The following is a 25,220-nucleotide window of genomic DNA, read 5'->3' as shown; positions in this document are numbered from 1 at the left end:
GCCTCCTGAGTGGCTAGACCATGAGCACATGCCACCACGCCCAGCTATTTGTTGTTGTTGTTGTTGTAGAGATGGGGCGTGTTCTCACTTTGTTGCCCAGGCTGGTCTTGAACCCCTGGCCTCAAGTGATCCTCCTGCCTTGGCCTCCCATAGTGCTGGGATTACAGGTGTGAGCCACCATGCCCAGCTGAAAGCATGATTTTTGTTTTTTTCTTTTTTTCAGAGTCTAGCCCTGTTGCTTAGGCTGGAGTGCAGTGGCGCTTTCCTGGTTCTCTGCAACCTCTGCCTCCCAGGTTCAAGTGATTCTTGAGTCTTAGCCACCCAAGTAGCTGGGATTACAGGTGCATGCCACCATGCCTGGCTAATTTTTTTTGTTTTGTTTTGTTTTTTAAAGATGGGGTTTCTCCACGTTGTCCAGGCTGGTCTTGAACTTGGCCTCAAGTAATCCGCCTGCCTTGGCCTCCCAAAATGCTGAGATTACAGGTACAAGCCACTGCACCCAGCCTTAAGCATGATTTTTTAAATCAACTTTGGTATGGTATAATTTGCTTACAATAAAATTAATCAATTTTGCTAAGTTTTGACAAAAGTCATAATAAAGAACACTTCCATCATCCCAAAAGTTCCTTTGTGTCCTTTGTGGTGCGTCTCTTCCCCCACTTGTGGCAACCATCGATCTGCTAAAAGCATGCTTTTTCAGGGGGTGTAATAATAGTTATTCTACAGAATCTGTCCCTTTGGTTGAACTTTGGGTTATTTCCTTTCTTCTTTCCATTACAAGCTGTGCTGTGCTGAACATTGTTGTATGTCTGTTTCTATAGGATAAATTCTTAGAAGTGAAACCACGGATCACATAACAGGAATCTTTAGACAGTTTTAAAAATATTCTTGGCCGGGTACAGTGGCTCACGCCTGTAATCCCAGCACTTTGGGAGGCTAAGGCAGGTGGATCACCTGAGGTCAGGAGTTCAAGACCAGCCTGGCAAACATGGTGAAACCCCATCTCTACTAAAAATACAAAAAATTAGCGGGGGATGGTGGCGGGCACCTGGAATCCCAGCTACTTGGGAGACTGAGGCAGGAGAATTGCTTGAATCCAGAAGTTGGAGGTTGCAGTGAGTCGAGATTGTGCCACTGAACTCCAGCCTGGGTGACAGAGCGAGACTCTGTCTCAAAAAAAAAAAAAAAAAAAAATCCTCATGGGAGGCTGGCACGGTGGCTCACTTTTTTTTTTTTTTTTTTGAGATGGAGTCTCGCTCTATCGCCCAGGCTGGAGTGCAGTGGCGCGATCTCGGCTCACTGCAGACTCTGCCTCCCGGGTTTACACCATTCTCCTGCCTCAGCCTCCTGAGTAGCTGGGACTACAGGTGCCCGCCACCGCGCCCAGCTAATTTTTTGTATTTTTAGTAGAGATGGGGATTCACCGTGTTAGCTAGGATGGTCTCGATCTCCTGACCTTGTGATCTGCCCTCCTCGGCCTCCCAAAGTGCTGGGATTACAGGCTCACTTCTGTATGTATGTCAAGACATACAACAGTGTTCAGCACAGCACAGCTTGTAATGGAAAGAAGAAATAACCCAAAGTTCAACCAAAGGGTTATATTCTATAGAATAATTATTATTACACCCCCTGAAAAAGCATGCTTTTAGCAGATCGATGGTTGCCACAAGTGGGGGAGGAGACTCACCACAAAGGACACAAAGAAACTTTTGGGGTCATGGAAATGTTCTTTATTATGATCGGGACTTTTGTCAAAACTTAGCAAGATTGATTAATTTTATTGTAAGCAAATTATGCCATACTAACACGTTGGTTTAAAAAATCATGCCTTCAGCCGGGCATGGTGGCTTATGCCTGTAATCCCAGCACTTTGGGAGGCCAAGGTGGGAGGATCATTTGAGGCCAGTAGTTCGAGACCTGCATGAGCAACAAAGTGAGACCCCATTTCTGTAAGAGTATTAGCCAGGCACGGTGGCGTGTGCCTGTAGTCCCAGCTATTTGGGAGGCTGTGGCAGGAGGATCCCTGAGCCTAGGAGTTGGAGGTAGCAGTGAGCCATGATCATGCCACCGTACTCCAGCCTGGGTGACAGAGTGAGACCCCATCTCAAAAAAAAAAAAGAAGAAAAAGAAAAAAAAGAAAAAAATTCTCATGGACTTTCTTTAGTTTGTCTTTTATACTCTGTTTCTGGTCTAGGGATGGATTTGACACCTGAGGCCTTGATAGGCGACCTTAAGTCAGCCTCAGCTGCTTGGCAGTTTCCAGGTCACCCTATTTTTTGATGACCTTTGTTCCAAAGGACATTTTTCCCTGCCTGCTGCTCTGCTGCATAGCTTATGTTCCATTTTTCCATTTTGAGGCTATACCTAGTCTTTGTTGAGGAAATATTTGTTTCAGATTAGCTTGTTAACTTGATATAACCATTTTAAACAGGGAATGTATAGGATTGTAAAATGAATGGCTATTTCTTTATGTACTAGAATTGTTTCAGACTTGGGCTGGCATGGTCCTGCTTGTTCTTTGCTATCAGAGTTCCGTGGCTGGCACTGAGTTGACACTCTGAAGTATTTAATTCAGTTGATTACAGTTTGCATTTCTTGACTTTCATTGCGTTTTACAGGTGGAAGAGATTAGAAACTCATGATGTTGTGATCGAGTGTGCCAAAATCTCTCTGGATCCCACAGAAGCCTCATATGAAGATGGCTATTCTGTGTCTCACCAAATCTCAGCCCGCTTTCCTCATCGTTCAGCCGATGTCACCACCAGCCCTTATGCTGACACACAGAATAGCTATGGTAAAAAGTGTCTTTGGTACTTATCTGTTTTGCAACTTTGTCTCTGGAAAACATTATTTGTCTTTGTTGATTTTCTTTTCTGGAGTAAGACTTAGTTCAGTTCCTAGGGATTTTTCCCAAAATATTTTAAATTTGCAGGCCCCTCCATTTTCTTCTAATTAATTTCTCCTTCAAGTTTAATTTAGATGTCCTTGGTCTCCTACCTGATTGTATGCCAACAGAGTTGGTGATGTGTCTCCAACACTTAACAAAGAAAATGGGTTTAAGTATTTGACTTCCAGACTCTACCTCATAAGGGAATCTTTCTGATTTTCAGACATTTAGAGTGAGGCTCTTGTGGCTGTAGCACTGACACAGTTTGAATGAGTCGGAACAATTTAGAATTGGATTCATGTAAAAAGCTAGGCTTTATTTGTGGGTTGCACCCACTGAAGTTGTCATCTGTATTGTGCTTTTTTAAGTTATCTTGAGGCTTAATGAGACATCAAACCTTATTGAACTTTATTTCAAAGGAGCATTTAAAGAAACTCTGAAGTGTTACTTTGTCCCCAAGGATGTCAGTTAAGTCCCTCAGATTTTTTAGGTACAGAGAATTGAATATTATCAAATGGTCTAGAGGACCATCTTTTTTTTTTTTTTTTTTTTTTATCAGAATAACCTAAAACCACACACTAACCCCCTGTGTTCTTCCCTTCCATTTTAGGGTGTGCTACTTCTACCCCTTACTCCACGTCTCGGCTGACGTTGTTAAATACGCCAGGGCAGCTACCTCAGACTCTGAGTTCCCCATCGACACGGCTGATAACTGAACCACCACAAGTATGCTGTCAACTAGTGTGCCTGCTCTCTCCTCTGCTTTCTGGTGAAGCTGACCTTTTGGGTCAGATTTAGTATGTGGTTGGGAAAATTTCACACTGCTTATTTCAGGAGTCACTTTTAAGGATCCATGATATTAGCAAAGAAAGTTACTGTTGCCTCTTAGGTTCATCTTAAAGTCTTGATTTAAAAAATGCAACTTGTTTCTTGATACGCTTTTAATAAGATGCCTTTTTCTAGTTGAAAAAGCTAAATTTAAGCTGAACGCTGGCCATGGATATAAACCTTGTGGATGACTTAGCATTCCTTTGCCACTGCTGATGTACTTTATTAACTTCCCAGGCTACTTTTTGGAGCCCATCTATGGTTTGTGGTATGACCACTCCTCCAACTTCTCCTGGAAATGTCCCACCTGATCTGTCACACCCTTACAGTAAAGTCTTTGGTACAACTGGTATGTATGTCTTAGGTTGGATTTGATTGGTTGGTTTTGGCCTGCCGTTAATGGCAGGAGGAGCTCTCTTTTAGACCTAAGGGACCACTTGCTGTTGTAAACTTGTTTTTGACACTTATTGCAAATCCCTGGGGCTTTCAGAATGTGTAAAGTGAACCTAAAAACAAAAAAGAGAGAGACTGATCTAGATCCCCAGAAAGTTAACTCTAGCAGCTTTATTTATAGTAATAGTTATAGGCTGAAAAAGAATTGGCAGTTTTTCTAATAGTTGGGCTCAGTGTTCATATATGTTCTGCCCTTGTCTCTAAGCAGGTGGAAAAGGAACTCCTCTGGGAACCCCAGCAACCTCTCCTCCTCCAGCCCCACTCTGTCATTCGGATGACTACGTGCACATTTCACTCCCCCAGGCCACAGTCACGCCCCCCAGGAAGGTGCGATCCAGCTCGTCTGCTATCCCTCTGCCCAGGCACAGTGACTCACTTGCAAGCCACACTTTGAGAAGCCTAATTATGCCAGAAAGAATTCTGACCTAAAATGCAATGGGTTTAATCAGAATAATTGAAAATGGACTAACAAGCTGCTCTCAAGGTGTGATCTGCCCACCCCTGGGTGGTTCCAAAACTCTGCTTTGGAAGAACTCTTGTAGGGAATCCAGCAGGTCAAACCTACTTTCTTGAATTTTTTTTTTTTTTTTTTTTTTTTTGAGACGGTCTTGCTCTGTCGCCCAGGGTGGAGTGCAGTGGCACGATCATGGCTCACTGCAGCCTTGCCCTCCCAGACTCATGCAATCCTCTTGCATCAGCCTCCCAAGTAGCTGGGACTACAGGCATGTGCCATGATGCCTGGCTAACTTTTTTTTTTTTTTTTGGTGGAGATGAGGTCTCACTATGTTGCCCAGGCTAGTCTTAAACTCCTGGACTCAAACGATCCTCCTACCTGGGCCTCCCAAAATCCTGGGATTACAGGTTTGAGCCACTACACCTGACCAAACCCACTTTCATAGTAACACTAAGCTGTCATTTGCCCTTCCCACTGCAATGGCATCTACACTGATGGCACAAATACGATTTGGGGTGAAATGGTGGCAACATAGCCTGAATCAAGGCAGGCATTGAAGTGTCCTATCCTAGGAGGCCTTGCATTCTTCCCTGACATCTCTTCTCTCCATTAAAAACAATAAAAACAAAAAAATTTAAAAAGTTGAGTGTTCTGTATTAAGCAGTAACCATTATTAATTTTATTAAATCTTAGCCCTTGAGAACATGTATGTGTAATATTCTTCATGGCAAAATAGAAAATATGCATAAGGCACATGTACTGCATACCAGGGTATGATGGTGACCTCTGGCCCTCATGCAGTTATTTGAATTGAGAGGTGAACTAGCTGCCTTTTTTCATGGAATGCCAGTTTTATTTGAAAGAACAGCTGTCTTACAAACTGGTTATTCAGACTTGGGTATTTGGCAGGCAGTTTCTCAAATGATGAGCTGAGTCTGTCACTTCAAGATAAACAACTGACAGTATTTGTTGCCAACAATAAAAGTCAACTCTCAGGTGGAAATTAGGATATTAAAAAACGTGTATATACCACCATGAAGTTGATAGCTGCCCCAAGACTTTTATGATGAGATTGAAAAGTCTTTGGAAGCTTAGTTAGTAATTTGAGTTTTTGATATTGTGTAATGAAGTGTTTCAACATTTGGAATATTTGAATAACTTGATGAGCCAATATTTTCAGAATGTCCAATGTATGATGTTGCAGAATCATGCATAGGTAAAAAGTATATTCAAATTACAAAGCAGGCGGGGCACAGTGGCTTACACCTGTAACCCAGCACTTTGGGAGGCTGAAGCAGGTGGATCACTTGAGGTCAGCAGTTCAAGACCAGCCTGGCCTACATGTTGAAACACCATCTCTACTAAATACAGACATTAGCCGGGTATGGTGGCAGGCACCTGTAATCCCAGCTACTTGGGAGGCTGAGGCAGGAGAATCGCTTGAACCCAGGAGGCTGAGGTTGCAGTGAGTCGAGATCACACCACTGCACTCCAGCCCCAGACTGGGCAACAGGGTAAGACTCCGTCACAAAAAAAAAAAAAAAAAAAGGACAAGGTAGACTAATGGGTTTTAACACAGGAAAAGCTCATTGATGTGGTTTCAAGTTTCCCTTTGTAAATTTAAGAAACTACCACTTGTCAAATTTTGGTGTAATAACAAAGACAGTTATTTGAAAAGTCTGTCAACATATGTTTACTTTTTGCGGCTGGGCGTGGTGGCTCACTCCTGTATCCAGCACTTCGGGAGTCCAAGGGAGGTAGATTGAGGAGTTCAAGACCAGCCTGGGCAACATGCAAAACCCCATCTCAACTAAAAAAAAAAAAGCCAGGTGTGGTGGTATGCATCTGTAGTCCCAGCTACTCGGGGAGCTGATGGAGGATGGCTTGAGCCCAGGAGGCAGAGATTGCAGTGAGCCATGATCATGCCACTGCGTTCCAGCCTAGGTGACAGAGCCAGACCCTGTCTCAAAAAGAAAAACAACAACACATATGTTTACTTTTGCAGTTACATATCTGTGGGTCCCCAGATTTTCTTTATACACTTCAGTCAAAATAACATATTGCAACAGATTGAACGTAGAGGTAGATATGAGAATCCAGCTGTCTTTCACAAAGCCATATATTAAAGAGATAGCAAAAATGTTCCATTCTTCTCACTAAATTTATTTTTATTTCGGGAAATATAGTTTTTTAATAAGAATATGTAATTTACATTAACTTGTAATGGGCTTGTTATTTTTAAGGGAATTAATATTTTTAAAATTTCCTAGTTTTCTAATATAATAATTATGCCTCATAAACAAAAGCTCTTGGGATTCTCCAACCTTCTTCTTATTATTTTGTGTGTTTGAGACAGGGTCTCATTCTGTCGCCCAGGGCAGTGGCATAATTGCAGCTCACTGCAGCCTTGACCACCTGGCTCAGGTGGTCCTCCCACCTCAGCCTCCTGGGTAGTTGGGACTACAAGCACCAGTCACCATGCCCGGCTACTTTTTAAATTTTTTGTAGAGCTGGGGTTTTGCAATGTTCCCCAGGCTAGCCTCAAACTCCTGAGCTCAAGGGATCCACTGGCCTTGGCCTCCCAAAGTGCTGGGACTACAGGCATGGGCCACCACGCCCTGTCTGCAGTCATTTTTTAAGACTATAAAGAAAGCTGCCGGGCGTGGTCCCAGCACTTTGGGAGGCCGAGGCAGGCAGATCACCTGAGGTTGGGAGTTCCAGACCAGCCTGATCAATGTGGAGAAACCTCGTCTCTACTAAAAATACAAAAATTAGCCAGGCGTGGGGGCGCATGCCTGTAATCCCAGCTACTCGGGAGGCTGAGGCAGGAGAATCGCTTGAACCCAGGAGGCGGAGGTTGCAGTGAGCCAAGATTGCGCCATTGCACCCCAGCCTGGGCAACAAGAGCGAAACTCCACCTCAAAAAAAAAAAAAAAAAAAGAAAACATCCAAACAATTTGAGAATCACTGCACTGGGCTGACCTTTAAACTACTTTACAATATGCTTGAGAACATGTACAACATTTTTCGTCTCGTGATATAAATGATACTTATGTTTCAGGAAGAGAGAATGGATTCTGCAAGACCATGTCTACACAGACAACACCATCTTCTGAATGACAGAGGATCAGGTAACATTTCTGCGTCACTACACGCCTTGCTTGCCTCTTCTTATTGGGTTATATGTGTTTAAGAAAAGAAAGTTAAATGGAAACAAGGAAATTCTGGGATATCCAAAATACTGAGGCCTAAAGATAATGAAACAAGTAGTGAATTCTAAACGCCAACCTAATAATATCAAAAACAGTTTTTAAGCTATTGCAGTGAAGTACCTGTATTCTGACTTGACTAAACGATATCTCTTTTCAGAGACATTAAGAACTGAGAATTTTATTTGCTATGGGATTATTTTTGGTACTTTAAGCAGATATTAAAAATAATATAACTAAAAGTACCAAAAATAATAATCCCATAGCAAATAAAATTCTCAGTTCTTAATGTCTCTGAAAAGAGATATCGTTTAGTCAAGTCAGAATACAGGTACTTCACTGCAATAGCTTAAAAACTGTTTTTGATATTATTAGGTTGGTGTTTAGAATACACTACTTGTTTCATTGTCTTTAGGCCTCAGTATTTTGGATATCCCAGAATTTCCTTGTTTCCATTTAACTTTCTTTTGTAGTAGTATCCCCAGGACAGAGCCATGTCCAGCCTTCTCTGTTCAGCAGGAAGAGTTATTACAGACATATTCTATACAGTGTAAGCAGTTTTACACTTACAGGGATTACATTGTATTTCTTTGACATCAGTTGTCTTTGTTTCTCTTCAGAAGAGCCACCTGGCAGCAAAGGTTCTGTCACTCTAAGTGATCTTCCAGGGTTTTTAGGTGATCTGGCCTCTGAAGAAGATAGTATAGAAAAAGATAAAGAAGAAGGTAATGTATGTGGGATTGCTATGAGTTGATAAAACCTGACCCTCACTCTGCTATAAATCTGGGATTTTGTGCCAAATCTGGGATTTTGTGCCAATGCTCACAGGCTTGCTTGATTTTTCTTCTCTTGAGGCAACAAGATGGGTGGTTTAGTCTGGGACCTATGCCAGGTAAAGTGATGCCACTTTTTTTTTTTTTTTTTTTTGAGACAGGGTCTTGCTCTGTCGCCCTGGCTGGAGTGCAGTGGTACGATCGTGGCTCACTGCAGCCTTGACCTCCCAGGCTCAAGCAATCCGCCCACCTCAGCCTCCTGAGTAGCTGGGACCACAGGCATGCACCACAATGCTCAGTTGATTTTTATTGTATTTTTTGTAGAGATGGGATCTCCCTATGTTGTCCAGGCTGGTCTCTAACTCCTGGGCTCAAGTGATCCTCCCTCCTCAGTCTCACAAAATTCTGGCATAACAGGCGTGAGCCACCGTGCCCAGCCGGATGCCACTTTTTCTCCTCCCTCTGAGTGACACTGGCATGTGGCAGCATGCAACCCAAACTGCCTAGCCTTTCCCAGGTGAAATACCGACTGCCATTTCTTTTGTTTCCTCTCTTCCTCTCAGCTGCAATATCTAGAGAACTTTCTGAGATCACCACAGCAGAGGCAGAGCCTGTGGTTCCTCGAGGAGGCTTTGACTCTCCCTTTTACCGAGACAGTCTCCCAGGTTCTCAGCGGAAGACCCACTCGGCAGCCTCCAGTTCTCAGGGCGCCAGCGTGAACCCTGAGCCTTTACACTCCTCCCTGGACAAGCTTGGGCCTGACACACCAAAGCAAGCCTTTACTCCCATAGACCTGCCCTGCGGCAGTGCTGATGAAAGCCCTGCGGGAGACAGGGAATGCCAGACTTCTTTGGAGACCAGTATCCTCACTCCCAGTCCTTGTAAAATTCCACCTCCAACGAGAGTGGGCTTTGGAAGCGGGCAGCCTCCCCCGTATGATCATCTTTTTGAGGTGGCATTGCCAAAGACAGCCCATCATTTTATCATCAGGAAGACTGAGGAGCTGTTAAAGAAAGCAAAAGGAAACACAGAGGAAGATGGTGTGCCCTCTACCTCCCCAATGGAAGTGCTGGACAGACTGATACAGCAGGGAGCAGACGCGCACAGCAAGGAGCTGAACAAGTAAGGGACTGGGGCACTCTCTTCTCTGTTAAATGGTCCATTTTATCGTGAAGTACAGAAAGCGTAAGAGAGGAACAAGAATCATTCTTCACACTCCTACCTTGAGGCAGCTGGTTCTCTGCTGTTTGTCAGATGTCCTTCTAGGCTGTTGCGTCTTCATATATGTGACCATGTGTGACCTCTGTGCACCTAAATTGGGATGATTCCTTAGCAGTCCATTTCAAAATGAGTCTTTTTATATAGGCCGTTTTGTGCTTCTGTTCTATGAGGACACTCAGATGCTTTCATATGTGCCCTCTGCAAGCTATAGGCTGAAAATGAGGTTATAGTATTTCAAAGAATATAAGAATATTTGTCACAGTGTTTCCCTCTCTAGCTACAGATTATTATTATTATTTTCTATTTTAGTATCATAGTTCATTAGGTGGAGATAAAATCATCAGCATTTTATGCTAGTTCAGATGACCTGACATCCCCTCCAGACCCCCCGAGGCACCCACGTTTTCATAGAAAGACTAGCTGAGAAACGGTTTCCCATCCTTCTTTTATTAGCTACTTTAGAGGTGCTTGAGGGATATTTTTATTTTTCTTCTTAGATACTATGCTATGGTGGAATTTGACAGGGATTATAGTATTTAAGCTCCCTCTTTTTAAACGAGATTTGGTATGATAGGCTCAGGTAAATTACCTACTTTTTCCTTAAAATCTGAGTGACAGTAGCTTCACAACAGAGTGTCCTCCCTGTATATTTCAACAGACAGGGTTGAAAACGGCTCTCAGTGTGTTTGACTATTGAGTTTCTCTGGAGAGCTGGCCCCAGAAACAGAGGCCACAGTGTATGCAGTGCAGCTCAGCCTGAAACCCTCTCCGCTCTGGATTTGTTTTTTAAAGAATTGTGTTTGTTAAGCTAACAACACAGGTCCTAGGCAGTGGGGCGAGGGCCGCCTCCCATCGTGTCCACTGTAGGCTTCTCCTCTAACTCTCTGTGGACCTGGAGTTTGAAACATTCTTATGCCATTGCAGATTTTGACCACAAGGAAGTGATCTAACTTTGCTGCAAATAAAAGTCCAGATAAGTTTTTTTCTTGGTAAAATCGGTAACTTTGTTACTCAAAAACTTTCTTCCTAGGTTGCCTTTACCCAGCAAGTCTGTCGACTGGACCCACTTTGGAGGTAAAGTTGTTACTTTAGCTCCAAATCCAGCCCACATGGTTCCTGCTTGCTTGTTGCCCTTTCTGTCCTTGAAGGAGGTGCCCTCTGGGAAACATATCTCCCCTTGGCTATTGCTCCGGCCAGGCTATCTGCTTGGCTAAAGGATCTCAAGTGTTGCCAAGTCAGCATTTCTTATTTTTGAAAAGTGGCAAGTACTATGCACTTGAGAGTATAAGTGCAAAATACAGACTTCCTGCCAGGCTTCCCTAGAGAAGACCAGAGTGAAGTGTCTTCCTGGGGGAGAACACACAGTGAAGGAAGGGTCTTGAGAAACAGGGCATCTGAAATGTGTGATCTAGATTTGTGGGGAAAGGAAAGCAGGCTCTCAAAGAGTCATCCGACATGATACGACCCTTTGCATTCCTTCACAAGGGAGACACATAGTCCATACTTTCCCCCCTGCTGTTGCTGAGAGCCAAGTGGTCATTTGCAAAGACAGTGGTGATGTGTTTTTTAAAGAATTGTGTTTGTTAAGCTAACAACACGTGGGAAGGGGGCTTGATTGAACGATCTGTAAAAGGCATTTCTGCCACCCTCCCTCTGCTTTAAAATCAGGCTCTCCTCCTTCAGATGAGATCCGCACCCTCCGAGACCAGTTGCTTTTACTGCACAACCAGTTACTCTATGAGCGTTTTAAGAGGCAGCAGCATGCCCTCCGGAACAGGCGGCTCCTCCGCAAGGTGATCAAAGCAGCAGCTCTGGAGGAACATAATGCCGCCATGGTGAGGACTGGGGAGGGGACAGGTGGAGCTTGCTTTTTGTTTTGTTTTGGGTCAGCATGATAGCTTATAAAGCACAGCAGCCGAGGAGGTCAGAGTTCCCAGTCCTTCCCACTCCTTCGGGCAGGTCGCTTGAGACTAAGACATGAATGGTGACACCTCGGAATTCCCTCATAATTCTCAGAAACCGTGGGGACAAGTGATTTTGGGTGTGTGTTTGCATGTAATTGTCCATGATGATGAAGGGTCAGAAGATGATTTTATTTTTCCAAATATAAAACCAACTCTTGTAAAGCTATTTCATGGCACAAAACTGAAGCATGTATTGTACAGTGGGTGTGAAGCCAGTCAGACCTGGAGTTTGAATATTGGCTCTATCAGTGTTACCTTAGAAAAGTAACTTGGCCTCTTGAAGCCTCTGTTAGCCGTGCTATAAAATGGAAATAACAATAGCAGCACCTGCTCTTTAAGTTGTGATGGTTAAAAGAAATTATGTCGGTAAGCCCTTGCTGAGCGCCCAGCACACTGCAAGCATTCAGTAAATGCTCATTGTTTTAGTGAACTTAGTACCATGTTTGAGAGATTTTATTCCAGTGTTGGTAGTCAGACTTGTGAAGTATTGGAAGCAAATTGATGCCTGAGAAGATTTATTTAAGCAACTTAAGATCCATTTGCTTAATGTAAAATTTGGGAAACCTTGACCTAAGACCAAGTAAGACAGTAGTGAGCTCTAAGAGTTTTGGTCTGTAGTTAACATTTTCAAGGTAGCTTATGACTATTCAGATGAAATGTTTGCAGTGTGTGTTAAATTTCCTGTGTTGGAAGACAGCTGAAATGATGACATTTCTGATCTCTGCTAGAAAGATCAGTTGAAGTTACAAGAGAAGGACATCCAGATGTGGAAGGTTAGTCTGCAGAAAGAACAAGCTAGATACAGTCAGCTTCAGGAGCAGCGTGACACTATGGTAACCAAGCTCCACAGCCAGATCAGACAGCTGCAGCATGACCGAGAGGAATTCTACAACCAGAGCCAGGAATTACAGGTATAAACTGCAGCACCAGGCAAAGCCAACTGCGAGAATGCCGGAGAGCAGTGGGGAGGGAAGCAGTCAGTTTCCTTGGGTGTCCTTGACTTGTTCAGCTTCACTAAGCTGAATGCTTTTCTCTCTGAAATCACGGCAGAGATTCTTCATGGCAGGTGAATCTTACTTAGGGCAGAGGTTCCCCAACTTTGTTGGTTCATATAGTAGCTCCCTTAGTGTCTCAGTCATTTTTTTTTCTGCAGCCAAAAGGAAACAGTTAACAGTTCTGCTCATTAAGTAGATCTGAATAACTTAGTGAGTATGAATCTCCTAAGAACTTAGTAGCTGTTCAGAGATAATACACGTAAATTAATGTTTTAAAAAAATAATTGCAATTACTAATGCCTCGTGTGCACCTATTGGGCACTGCATGGTATCTCAGACCTTGAAATCAGAGTGGACAGTGACACCCTCATTTCCTGTTTCACACTGGTTTTCCTTGTGGTGCTTTGTATCACTGCACCCAAAAAAGCCCGGCTTCACAAAGACGTCATCCACAGACGCATCATTTCCTGCCAGTTAGTAATTCACAGGGTGTCCAACAGATGGCGCTGCGTCTCCCTCGAAAATTCAAAATCTTTCTGCAGCATCCCTGTGAGTTTGCTGTGTAGCCTCAGGGCTCTTTGGTGCGCAGTTTGGGAACTGAGGATCTAAGGTCTCTTTTTTTCTTTTGTTAAACAGTAAGGAACTCAGAAATCAACCATAACTTACTTTTTAAAACTAAGACATCAAATTCTGAGGGCCCAAGAAAGTAGAGCCGTTGAGCTAAGGCATTCCCAGTCCTCTGTGGGCTGGTGGCTAGGTAGGCTTGTGATCTGGCCTGTCGGTGCCCCTCAAACTTCATGTCCACGTCTCTTTGGGCAGACGAAGCTGGAGGACTGCAGGAACATGATTGCAGAGCTGCGGATAGAATTGAAGAAGGCCAACAACAAGGTGTGTCACACTGAGCTGCTGCTCAGTCAGGTTTCCCAAAAGGTAAGAAGAAATGAGGCAGACCTGAATCTGTTGAAACACCATTTGCTAACGTTCTTCCTTCAGACAGGTTAAAGAAATAGATTACTTGAGTGTCTGTGTCATGGGTTCCCAACAGGAAGTGGTTCTGCTGTCCCCATAGTCCCTGACATTTGGCAATGTCTGGAGACATTTTAGGTTCATGTTTTTGGGGCTGCTGGCATCCAGTGGGTAGGAGCCAGGGTGCTGCCAAATATCCTACAATGCACAGGCAGCCCCCTGCAACAAAGAAGCATCCATCCTAAACCCTGCTCTATGTGTATCCCATGGAACTCTTTCTTCATACCTTGTTTACATAAATGTCAAAAGTTTGTTCAGGTTTTTGAGCATGATTCCTCCTTCTTTGGGAATCACTGCACTTCATACATCATTTTGTCAAGAACGGTGAGTTTTCCCTAGGGCTTTATGCCACTGGGCCTTGGAGGTATACCTGTCCACCTTCTCCAGGTGTTCTGTGGGTGGTCAGTTTGATGGACTGCATTCGTGCCGTCCCCTTTGCAAAGCACAGTTCTGAAGTGCGTTTCTGTCTATTTTTGTTGTCCTTGGGTACCATCCTCCCCACCTGCCATTATGTCAGGGACTGTGAACCCATGGGACTTGTTTATTTTGCCTTAACATTGAAATAGTGTGCTCCTAGCTGATTCCCTGTTTAATGATGTCTATGTGCTAGTTTTATGTCGTCGGATTTTTCACTTTGCTTATGTTTTTTGGTTAGCTCTCAAACAGTGAGTCGGTCCAGCAGCAGATGGAGTTCTTGAACAGGCAGCTGTTGGTTCTTGGGGAGGTCAACGAGCTATATTTGGAACAACTGCAGAACAAGCACTCAGATACCACAAAGGTATGCCAGGGCTCAGGGAGCCAGACCTTAGTGGGGAAAGCATTTCAGACCCAGACAGACAGTATGTCTCCCGCATGTCATAGAGAATGGCTTGATGACTTGTTTCCTAAAAGACGGAGCGGCAGTCCCACTACTCCCTGGTCCAGCTATACAAGCACTTTCCAGCCACCATGTGAGCTTGTTTCTCCTATTGGGTTGCTTTAAAGTTAACTCACACTGAAAGGACCTAATGGTAGTTGGTAGAGAGTAGGTGTAAAGTGTTTCCTTTCTCTTCCCTAGGCCCCCTTTCAAAGAGGCAGAGAGAAAAAGAAAGATGGGGGACCAATTCTGTTTAACATACCTCTCAGGACCGTGGATATACAGTGCTGTACATACCATTTTTTTTTTCCTTTTAATGTTGGATTTCTGCAGATGGTAGTTCAGTCCTGGCAACAAGGCCAGCATTGGGATAATCTTACGTTAATTAGTGCCTCACCAGTGGTGTCGAGGCAGAAATTTTAAGTCACTTTATAAATAGCCTCAGGTAATGTTAGTGAATGAGGTGGGAATTGAATTTTAACAGTAGCTGTTCAGATGCTTCCTGTCACTAACTTCTCCATCACGCATGGGCCTTCTTTTTAGGTTTCTTGGGCATGTGCTTTGTAAAGAGTCTTTTTCGGCCAGATGTAGAGAGGAGTCTTAGAAGTGGAGACAGTAATTTTCCTAACAGAGTTACTCTTTACTTCTTGGCTCCTGTCAACTCTCAGATTCAGACTCCCTTTTTTAGAAGGATGTTAGATGTGGGACTTTCTCTAGAAAGCAGCTATCACTTATTTTGGAGGTGTAATGACTGGGAACAGAAAGGGGGAGAAACAGATCCGAGGCACAAGAGAGCTCCTGAAAAAGCTGCTGAAACGCGCCTGTGCCATCTCCTGAGAGAAGCCTAGATGCGCGGCCTCCAAGGAGCCCTTGTGCTGTTTGGGACCTTGAGTAGCCGCCTCTCCGTGGGGCTGTTTCCCAGTTCATAAAACAGGGGTGATGCAGCTGAGTTGTGATAGTCAGGATGCCTTCAGTTGTAGACAACAAAAACCAAACTAGGGCTGGGCACAGTGACACATGCCTACAGTGCCAACTATTTGGGAGGCTGAAATAGGAGGATTGCTTGAGCTCAGAAGTTCTAGACAAGCCTAACAATGTCCAAAAAAACAACAAAAACAAAAAACACTCAACTGGCTTAACAGTGAAGAACTGTATTGTTTCACTTGACAAGAGGTCGTGAGGCAGGTGAGTTCCAGGTTGGTCAAGTTGGCCATTTAGGGACAGCACTGAGAAGCCAGGCTCTTTCCACTCTTCTGCACTGCCTTGCTTATCCCGCAGGCCTTGTCTTCCAGCTAGCTGCACTCATGCTTGCCAGGTGTGTGCCACAAGCACAAATATCACAGGCAGACACAGTGATGTCCCCACAGAAGAGGAGAGCATCTCTTCCTATTCCTCAGCAAGAAAATCTTTCCCAGGCTGGACATGGTGGCTCATGCTTGTAATCCCAGCACTTTGGGAGGCCGAGGCGGGTGGATCACGAGGTTAGGAGATCGAGACCATCCTGGCGAACATGGTGAAACCCTGTCTCTACTAAAAATACAAAAAATTAGCCAGGTGTGGTGGCACACACTTGTAGTCCCAGCTACTTGTGAGGCTGAGGCAGGGGAATCACTTGAACCCCGGAGGCAGAGGTTTCAGTGGGCTGAGATCATGCCACTGCACTCCAGCCTGGTCAACAGAGCAAGACTCTGTCTCCAAAAAAAAGGAAAAGAAAACCTTTCCCAGATGATCCCACCATACTTCTTAGTTGGCCAGGCCTGTCCTGTGCCCATCCCTAGCCTAGTCATTGCCTCAACCCAGTCAGGATTTGCTCCTGAACCTGGAGCTAGGGTTGCTCTTGTTCCATCCAGAGGAGGAGGAAGAGTGAGTGGTGGGGAATCAGGTGGGAACAGTTGGTAGGGGTAGCTGTAAGGATTAATGAGAGTGCATGGATGTTCCTGGCGGATGTTCCTGGTTCAATGCTTTGCATGATTATCCATGAATAAGTCCTGTTGTTTATGACAAAGGCCAGATAGATGCATTCATCTACCCTGTGCTAAAGTCTGGAGCCATTTAGCACAGCTGGAACAGCCACATTATCTGAGAGCCAGTTCTGAGTTTAAATCAGTTGCATTCTATAACAAGGACGCATTGGGCTTACCAGGCAGCATCAAGGCAGGGGCGCCTTCGTGAAAGCTCATCTCCTTGCTGTTTATGGTTTATTATCTTTTTTAAAAAACAAATATATGGCAAATTTTGTGTTTTGTACATTTTACCACAGTAAACGTACACACACAAATGTAACACAGGCTTAAAAAAATATCCTTTCTGCTTTCTTTCTGAGCATTAGTGTGTACTTGCTCTGGGTTTCAAGCTGTTCCAATCTGTCGGCAGCAGGCCATCTGCCTTAGCATGATCAACAAACCTTGTCAGGGCACCCAGTCTGCAAAGGCTGCTTTGCTTGAGCAGACCTGCTCCATTGGCATTCCATTCTGTAGCCTCACCTGCGCTATTGTCAGGAGGGGGGAGAAAAGGAGAAAAGAAAGCAAGTGACCTGCGGTACCACTGGACTGAAATGGTAACTGGATAGTGGCGTATTTTCGCTTGGTGTTTTGTATATGTATATGTTCGCATAGTTGATTGTACTATTCACACAGTCTTGTAGTCTGCTTTTTAATCTTTTTACTGACACCATATCATTTTTTAAAAAGACTTAGAAATATAGGATGTATTGTAATTAACTTACTTCCCCTGACATTAGACTTAAACGATGTTTCCAGGTTTTTTCTCTTATAAATGTGCTGTGATGATTATTTTTGTGCAAAATCTCTATTTATGTTTCACATGATTTCCTTGGGGATAGATTTCAAGGAAGGGTTACTAGGATAATACTACCAGTTCACTTTCCAGAAAGTTGTACTAGTTTATATTTCTACTATCAGTATACTAAAGTGCCTTCTCAGTCCTTCTTACATTGTCTTTTCAAAATGGATACAGCATGTTTATTTTTTGTAAGTACTAATTCCAGTCTTTTTTTTTTTTTAGGAAGTAGAAATGATGAAAGCTGCCTATCGGAAAGAGCTAGAAAAAAACAGAAGCCATGTTCTCCAGCAGACTCAGAGGCTTGATACCTCCCAAAAACGGATTTTGGAACTGGAATCTCACCTGGCCAAGAAAGACCACCTTCTTTTGGAACAGAAGAAATATCTAGAGGATGTCAAACTCCAGGCAAGGTAACTTTCATCAGGAAAGGCTTTTGTGTTTTTATTAAGTGGAACTTCCTATATTCTGGCTGGTCTGTATCTTTCAGAGGACAGCTGCAGGCCGCAGAGAGCAGGTATGAGGCTCAGAAAAGGATAACCCAGGTGTTTGAATTGGAGATCTTAGATTTATATGGCAGGTTGGAGAAAGATGGCCTCCTGAAAAAACTTGAAGAAGAAAAAGCAGAAGCAGCTGAAGCAGCAGAAGAAAGGTAGGAACAAAGAACTGATTCATGACCTTGGGGTTAAGCTGCCAATTCCAGCATAAGGACTGTGTCACATGGTGTGGGAAGCAGTTATAGCTGATTAGACAGGGCTGCAACGCTCAGCTCACTCCATTTCAGAGACCCACTCTGACGTTCCTTTCCTCAAAACGCCCAGTGATCTCTTCGTGTTCGTTTTCCTGGCCTTGAGTCCCTCCATATGGCCACAGGAAGTGTTCACACTTAAGATTGCCACCTAGTATCCCTAGTTGTGACTTAGGTTTCTCTTGATGAGATCTCTTGCTTGAGTCCAGTATTATAAAACAGAGAGTGGGCTAGCGAAGTTCATTGTCAGTGTGAGTGAGTGTCAGTGTAATTCCACATCTTCCGAATGTGGACACTCCAATCACCAGCTCCTTTTTTCCTCCCCGGCTTTCTTACAGGCTTGACTGTTGTAACGACGGGTGCTCAGATTCCATGGTAGGGCACAATGAAGAGGCATCTGGCCACAACGGTGAGACCAAGACCCCCAGGCCCAGCAGCACCCGGGGCAGTAGTGGAAGCAGAGGAGGTGGAGGCAGCAGCAGCAGCAGCAGCGAGCTTTCTACCCCAGAGAAACCCCCACACCAGAGGGCAGGCCCATTCAGCAGTCGGTGGGAGACGACTATGGGAGAAGCCTCTGCCAGCATCCCCACCACTGTGGGCTCACTTCCCAGTTCAAAAAGCTTCCTGGGTATGAAGGCTCGAGAGTTATTTCGTAATAAGAGCGAGAGCCAGTGTGATGAGGACGGCATGACCAGTAGCCTTTCTGAGAGCCTAAAGACAGAACTGGGCAAAGACTTGGGTGTGGAAGCCAAGATTCCCCTGAATCTAGATGGCCCGCACACATCTCCCCCGAACCCGGACAGTGTTGGACAGCTACATATCATGGACTACAATGAGACTCATCATGAACACAGCTAAGGATAATGGTCAATCAGTGTTAACTTGCATATTGTTGGCACAGAACAGGAGGTGTGAATGCACGTTTCAAAGCTTTCCTGTTTCCAGGGTCTGAGTGCAAGTTCATGTGTGGAAATGGGACGGAGGTCCTTTGGACAGCTGACTGAATGCAGAACGGTTTTTGGATCTGGCATTGAAATGCCTCTTGACCTTCCCCTCCACCCGCCCTAACCCCCTCTCATTTACCTCGCAGTGTGTTCTAATCCAAGGGCCAGTTGGTGTTCCTCAGTAGCTTTAGTTTCTTCCTTTCCCCCCAAAATGGTTGCGTCCTTTGAACCTGTGCAATATGAGGCCAAATTTAATCTTTGAGTCTAACACACCACTTTCTGCTTTCCTGAAGTTCAGATAACTGGGTTGGCTCTCAATTAGACCAGGTAGTTTGTTGCATTGCAGGTAAGTCTGGTTTTGTCCCTTTCAGGAAGACATAGCCTGCAAAGCTGGTTGTCTTTACATGAAAGCTTTTACATGAGACTTTTCGACTGCTTTTTTGATTCTGAAGTTCAGCATCTAAAGCAGCAGGTCTAGAAAAACAATGGTTTATTCACACTTCCATTCTTTTGGCAGTTCTGATAAGCTTCCTAGAAAGTTCTGTGTAAACAGAAGCCTGTTTCAGAAATCTAGAGCTGGCACTGTGGAGACCATACACCCTTTGGGAAAGCTCTTGTCTCTTCTTCCCCCACTACCTCTTATTTATTTGGTGTTTGCTTGAATGCTGGTATTATTGTGACCACAGGCTGGTGTGTAGGTGGTAAAACCTGTTCTCCATAGGAGGCAAGGAGCAGTCACTGGGAGAGGTTACCCGAGAAGCACTTGAGCATGAGGAACTGCACCTTTAGGCCACCTCAGCTTGCTGGGCCTTTTGTTAAACACTTCTGTCTGCTGGCCTCCCTTTGTGTGCATACGCCTCTTGTTCACGTCAGCTTATTTGTGACACTGCAGCAGAAACGCTCTGAAGGTCCAAAGAGTTTCTGCAAAGTGTATGTGACCATCATTTCCCAGGCCTTTAGGGTTGCCTCACTGTAGCAGGTTCTAGGCCCCCAGAAGGGGGGCAGCTTTTTCATACCAATTCCAGCTTTCAGGGGCTGACTCTCCAGGGAACTGATATCATCATACTCTCCACGTTAGTAATGGCAGAGCAGTCTAAACAGAGTCCGGGAGAATGCTGGTAAAGGCTGGCTGTGTATACCCACTAGGCTGCCCTACATGTTCACGGGAGATGACACTAGTCAGAAAAGTGGCAGTGGCAGAGAATCCAAACTCAACAAGTGCTCCTGAAAGAAATGCTAGAAGCCTAAGAACTGTGGTCTGGTGTTCCAGCTGAGGCAGGGGGAGTTGGTAGGAAGGAGCCAGTGAACTTGGCTTTCCTGTGTCTATCTTTCATTAAAAAGAATAGAAGGATTCAGTCATAAAGAGGTAAAAAACTGTCATGGTACGAAATCTTAGTGCACACAGAGGCCTCGAGCACGAAAGAATGAAAGTCTTTTTTTTTTTTTTTTTTTTTTTAGCATGGCAATAAATATTCTAGCATCCCTAACTAAAGGGGACTAGACAGTTAGAGACTCTATGTCACCCTAGCTATACCAGCAGAAAACCTGTTCAGGCAGGCTTTCTGGGTGTGACTGATTCCCATCCTGTGGCAGGGCGTGGTCCCAACTACTCAGCCTAGCACAGGCTGGCAGTTGGTACTGAATTGTCAGATGTGGAGTATTAGTGACACCACACATTTAATTCAGCTTTGTCCAAAGGAAAGCTTAAAATCCAATACAGTCTAGTTTCCTGGTTCAGTTTTAGAAAAGGAAAACGTGAACAAATTTAGAAAGGGAAGGAAATCCCATCAGTGAATCCTGAAACTGGTTTTAAGTGCTTTCCTTCTCCTCATGCCCAAGAGATCTGCGCCACAGAACAAGATACCAGGCACTTAAAGCCTTTTCCTTAATTGGCAAAGGAAAAGAGGCCCAAGTGCAAAAGAAAAAACATTTTAGAAACGGACAGCTTGTAAAAATAAAGGGAAGAAAGGAGGCACCATGGACAGAGGCCTGGGCTAGACGCTCCATGGACGTGTCTGCGCAGAGTCCTCAGCTCGTCCATCCGGCCTGGGTGTCCCTTTACTCAGCTTTATAACAAACGTGGCTCCAAGCTCAGGTGCCTTTGAATTCTAGGACACTGTGGGTTTTATTCAACTATGGTTGGGAGAATGAGACCTGGAGTCATGTTGAAGGTGCCGAACCTAAAAATGTAGGCTTTCATGTTGCAAAGAACTCCAGAGTCGGTAGTTAGGTTTGGTTTGGTTTTGGACGTGATAAACCTGCCAAGAGTCAACAGGTCACTTGATCATGCTGCAGTGAGTAGTTTTAAAGATGGAAAGGTGATAGTAGGACTCTCGAGAGGCAATTCAGTCCTGGGCAAAGGTATTAGTACAATAAGCGTTAAGGGCAGAGTCTACCTTGAAACCAATTAAGCAGCTTGATATTCATAAATATTGGGATTGGATGGCCTCCATCCAGAAATCACTATGGGTGAGCATACCTGTCTCAGCTGTTTGGCCAATGTGCATAACCTACTCGGATCCCCACCTGACACTAACCAGAGTCAGCACAGGCCCCGAGGAGCCCGAAGTCTGCTGCTGTGCAGCATGGAATTCCTTTAAAAAGGTGCACTACAGTTTTAGCGGGGAGGGGGATAGGAAGACGCAGAGCAAATGAGCTCCCGAGTCCCTGCAGGTGAATAAACACGCAGATCTACATCTGATAGAACTTTTATGGATTTTCAAAAAGCCATTGACAAGGCTCTGCTATAAAGTCTATAAAAATTGTTATTATGGGATTGGAAGAAACACGTCATCATGAATATAAAAAAAAACAAACCCAAAGGTAGGAAGGTCAAGGTCATATCTTAGATGGAGACGTTGTGAAAGATGTCCTTGGAGATGAGTTTTAGGACCAGCATTACTAAGGCAGGTGGGCAGACAGTGACCTCTCTAGGTGTATCCACAGAGTTTTTCAGGAGAGAAAACTGCCTGACCTTTGGGACTAAGCTGCAGAATCTTCTTACTAAGCTTGATGAGTGGAGAGGCGAGAGGTGAGCTACTTTGTGAGCCAAAGCTTATGTGACATGGTTGGGGAAACAGTCCAAAATGTTCTGAGAAGGTGAACTGTTACAACCCAGGACAATTAGAAGAATTCACCCACCATGCTGCACATTACTGGGTAAAAGCAGGGCAGCAGGGAACAAAACTCCAGACTCTTGGGCCGTCCCCATTTGCAACAGCACACGTAGTTTCTGGTATATTTGTTGAGAAAGATAAAACTCTAGCAGTTGTTCAGGGGAGGATGTATAAAATGGTCGGGGGGATGAAAGGATCTCTGAGACCACAGAGGCTCAGACTCGCTGTTAAGAATAGAAAACTGGGTATATGTTTCATGTAGCCAGCAGAACCGAAGTGTGCTGTGACAAGCCAATGTGAATTTCTACCAAATAGTACAGCATACATACCACTTGAAGAAAGAAAGAACTGAAGAGCAAACAAAAGTTCTGCGTAACGAGACTCACCTTTTCTCACTGAAAGCACTAAGAGGTGGGAGGAGGCCTGTACAGGCTGGAGGAGGGTTTGGGCAGAGCAAAGGCCCGGCCAAGACCTTGGTGAGATGGAGTGCCGCCCGCCTCCTGCGGATACTCTTGGAGAGTGGTTCCCCCGGGTGGCTCTGTCCCACCTGGAGAAAGAAGCTGCCTTGTGTGGAGTGACTCAAATCAGTATACCTATCTGCTGCACCTTCACTCTCCAGGGTACATGCTTCAAAACCGACCTGCAACAAGCATTGGAAAAACGTATCCAGTCTGAAGATGTTTGTGTATCTGTTTACATCCAGAGTTCTGTGACACATGCCCCCCAGATTGCTGCAAAGATCCCAAGGCATTGATTGCACTTGATTAAGCTTTTGTCTGTAGGTGAAAGAACAAGTTTAGGTCGAGGACTGGCCCCTAGGCTGCTGCTGTGACCCTTGGCCCATGTGGCTTGTTTGCCTGTCCGGGACTCTTCAATGTGCCCAGGGGAGCGTGCTCGTGTCTGTTCCATGCCGTCCTGCAGTCCGTATCTGCTCGCCTGAGGGAAGAGGAGCTGTAGCTACAAGGGAAGCCTGCCTGGAAGAGCCGAGCACCTGTACCCACGGCTTCTGGTCATGAAACAAATGAATGATGGCAGAGGAGCTTCCTCCCCGCTTCCCAGCGCCACATTATCTATCCTCTGAGATAAGTAGGCTGGTTTAACCATTGGAATGGACCTTTCAGTGGAGACGTGAAAGTCTGAGAACCCCCAGACCAACCCTTCCCTCCCTTTCCCCACCTCTTACAGTGTTTGGACAGGAGGGTATGGTGCTGCTCTGTGTAGCAAGTACTTTGGCTTATGAAAGAGGCAGCCATGCATTTTGCACTAGGAAGAATCAGTAATCACTTTTCAGAAGACTTCTATGGACCACAAATATATTACAGAGGAACAGATTTTGCTAAGACATAATCTAGTTTTATAACTCAATCATGGATGAACCATGTGTGGCAAACTTGCAGTTTAAAGGGGTCCCATCAGTGAAAAGAAACTGATTTTTTTTTAACGGACTGCTTTTAGTTAAATTGAAGAAAGTCAGCTCTTGTCAAAAGGTCTAAACTTTCCCGCCTCAATCCTAAAAGCATGTCAACAATCCGCATCAGATGCCATAAATATGAACTGCAAGATTAAATGGTACAATCTTAGTGAATGGGAATTGGAATCAAAAGGGTTTGCTGTCCTTCTTAGAATGTTCTAAAATGTCAAGGCAGTTGCTTGTGTTTAACTGTGAACAAATAAAAATTTATTGTTTTGCACTACTCTGCTGTGTGGACATGTTGTGGCTTACACTGGCCTTGGCAAGCTTCTAGGTCAAGCAGGGGACTGGTCCAAAGATACAAAGCCTTAGGGTCTGGTCTGGCTACCTTGGATGACTGGAAGAGGAGCCTGACAAATAATGGATTTGGGCTTTTGTCTCTAAGAAGACCCTTTTTATTCTGGCAAATTATCTGGTGCACAGCCACAAATCCTACCTGTATCTGCCTCAAATTCATGCTCTTCCTCAAAGAGTGGCCAAGTGGCATAGTGTGGGAGGGGGTGACTTGAATCCTGTCTACAGAAAAACTCCCAGAGCCAGGCTGCCTGCAGGGGTGTGTTGCTCCTTCGTGCTGGCATGTTGGGTGTCGCATGTTTTGGTGGCACCACACTGACACTTCAGTGCTCCAGAGCTTGCCCTCTTGAGCCTTGCTGGTTGTGTTAATGTGAGTGTGCCAAGGAGACAGTGCAGCTCCCAACACTCCCTTCTCCGTGCCCTTCATGGGCTTTAGAAGAAGGCCGGAAACTGCCTTTACACAATTTTGACATCTACTCTGGCTTATGATCTCTTGGCCTGGGACTTCCACATAAGGACCAGGAAAGAGTTTCATTTGCGATGTGGCTTTCAATTGCTTGCCTCTGCCTGGCTGTGTCTGGAAATCAGCATTGCTCTGCCCATTTTATTTTTATTTGTTTTATTTATTTGAGACAGAGTCTCACTCTGTCGTCCAGGCTGGAGTGCAGTGGCCCGGTCTCGACTCACTGCAACCTCCGCCTCCCAGGTTCAAGTGATTCTCCTGTCTCAGCCTCCCAAGTAGCTGGAATTACAGGCGCCTGCCACCATATCTGGCTAGTTTTTTTGTATTTTTAGTAGAGACGGGTTTTCACCATGTTGGCCAGGCTGGTCTCGAACTCCTGGCCTCAAGTGATTCACCCGCCTTGGCCTCCCAAAGTGCTGGGATTACGGGCGTAAGCCACTGCGCCCACCCTGCTCTGCCCATTTTAATAGTTGAAGCAACTCCTTTGAGACTAAGACTAGGAGGCAGCAGTTTTTAATTTCTCTGGAAAATTCAGGTTTTCTTATCTGACTAGGTCTCTAACTAGACTTCCCATCCTTGGAGGAAGATCTGAATGCTGGCCCTCTGGAGCTTGGGCATGAGCCTCTTAGAAGCCGACTCGGGACAGGCACGCCCCCTTGCCTAGGGTGGCCTCTCTCTCTGCTGTCTCCTGAGGCTTTGCGTGCGTGGCTACTGCCCAA

The 25,220-nt window shown here is 44.8% G+C and overlaps 1 protein-coding gene across 12 annotated transcripts in view; it reads left to right on the top strand.

Moving 5' to 3' along the window:
* The window catches only part of TSC1 (TSC complex subunit 1), a 54,186-nt gene extending 30,219 nt beyond the window's left edge, over positions 1–23,967 (top strand). For 9 of the 12 annotated variants that reach the window (XM_063650008.1, XM_054499993.1, XM_054499992.2 and 6 more), the window contains 15 exons: positions 2,619–2,794; positions 3,498–3,613; positions 3,953–4,064; positions 4,374–4,495; positions 7,684–7,753; positions 8,452–8,556; positions 9,168–9,726; positions 10,856–10,899; positions 11,494–11,660; positions 12,518–12,700; positions 13,604–13,714; positions 14,466–14,588; positions 17,691–17,878; positions 17,956–18,117; positions 18,552–23,967. In XM_063650008.1, coding sequence (XP_063506078.1) covers positions 2,619–2,794; positions 3,498–3,613; positions 3,953–4,064; positions 4,374–4,495; positions 7,684–7,753; positions 8,452–8,556; positions 9,168–9,726; positions 10,856–10,899; positions 11,494–11,660; positions 12,518–12,700; positions 13,604–13,714; positions 14,466–14,588; positions 17,691–17,878; positions 17,956–18,117; positions 18,552–19,071 — 2,758 coding nt within the window. In that variant the 3' untranslated portion in view covers positions 19,072–23,967. The remainder of the gene's footprint in view (positions 1–2,618; positions 2,795–3,497; positions 3,614–3,952; positions 4,065–4,373; positions 4,496–7,683; positions 7,754–8,451; positions 8,557–9,167; positions 9,727–10,855; positions 10,900–11,493; positions 11,661–12,517; positions 12,701–13,603; positions 13,715–14,465; positions 14,589–17,690; positions 17,879–17,955; positions 18,118–18,551) is intronic. The other 3 variants (XM_054499999.2, XM_054500001.1, XM_054499998.2) reach the window with 1 other exon arrangement.
* Positions 23,968–25,220: the final 1,253 nt, after the last annotated feature.

Source organism: Pongo pygmaeus, chromosome 13 (assembly GCF_028885625.2).
Source record: "Pongo pygmaeus isolate AG05252 chromosome 13, NHGRI_mPonPyg2-v2.0_pri, whole genome shotgun sequence".
In the NCBI taxonomy this organism is placed as follows: Eukaryota; Metazoa; Chordata; class Mammalia; order Primates; family Hominidae; genus Pongo; species Pongo pygmaeus.
Note: the sequence above shows the minus strand (reverse complement) of the source record. Positions and strands in the feature narration are given on the sequence as shown.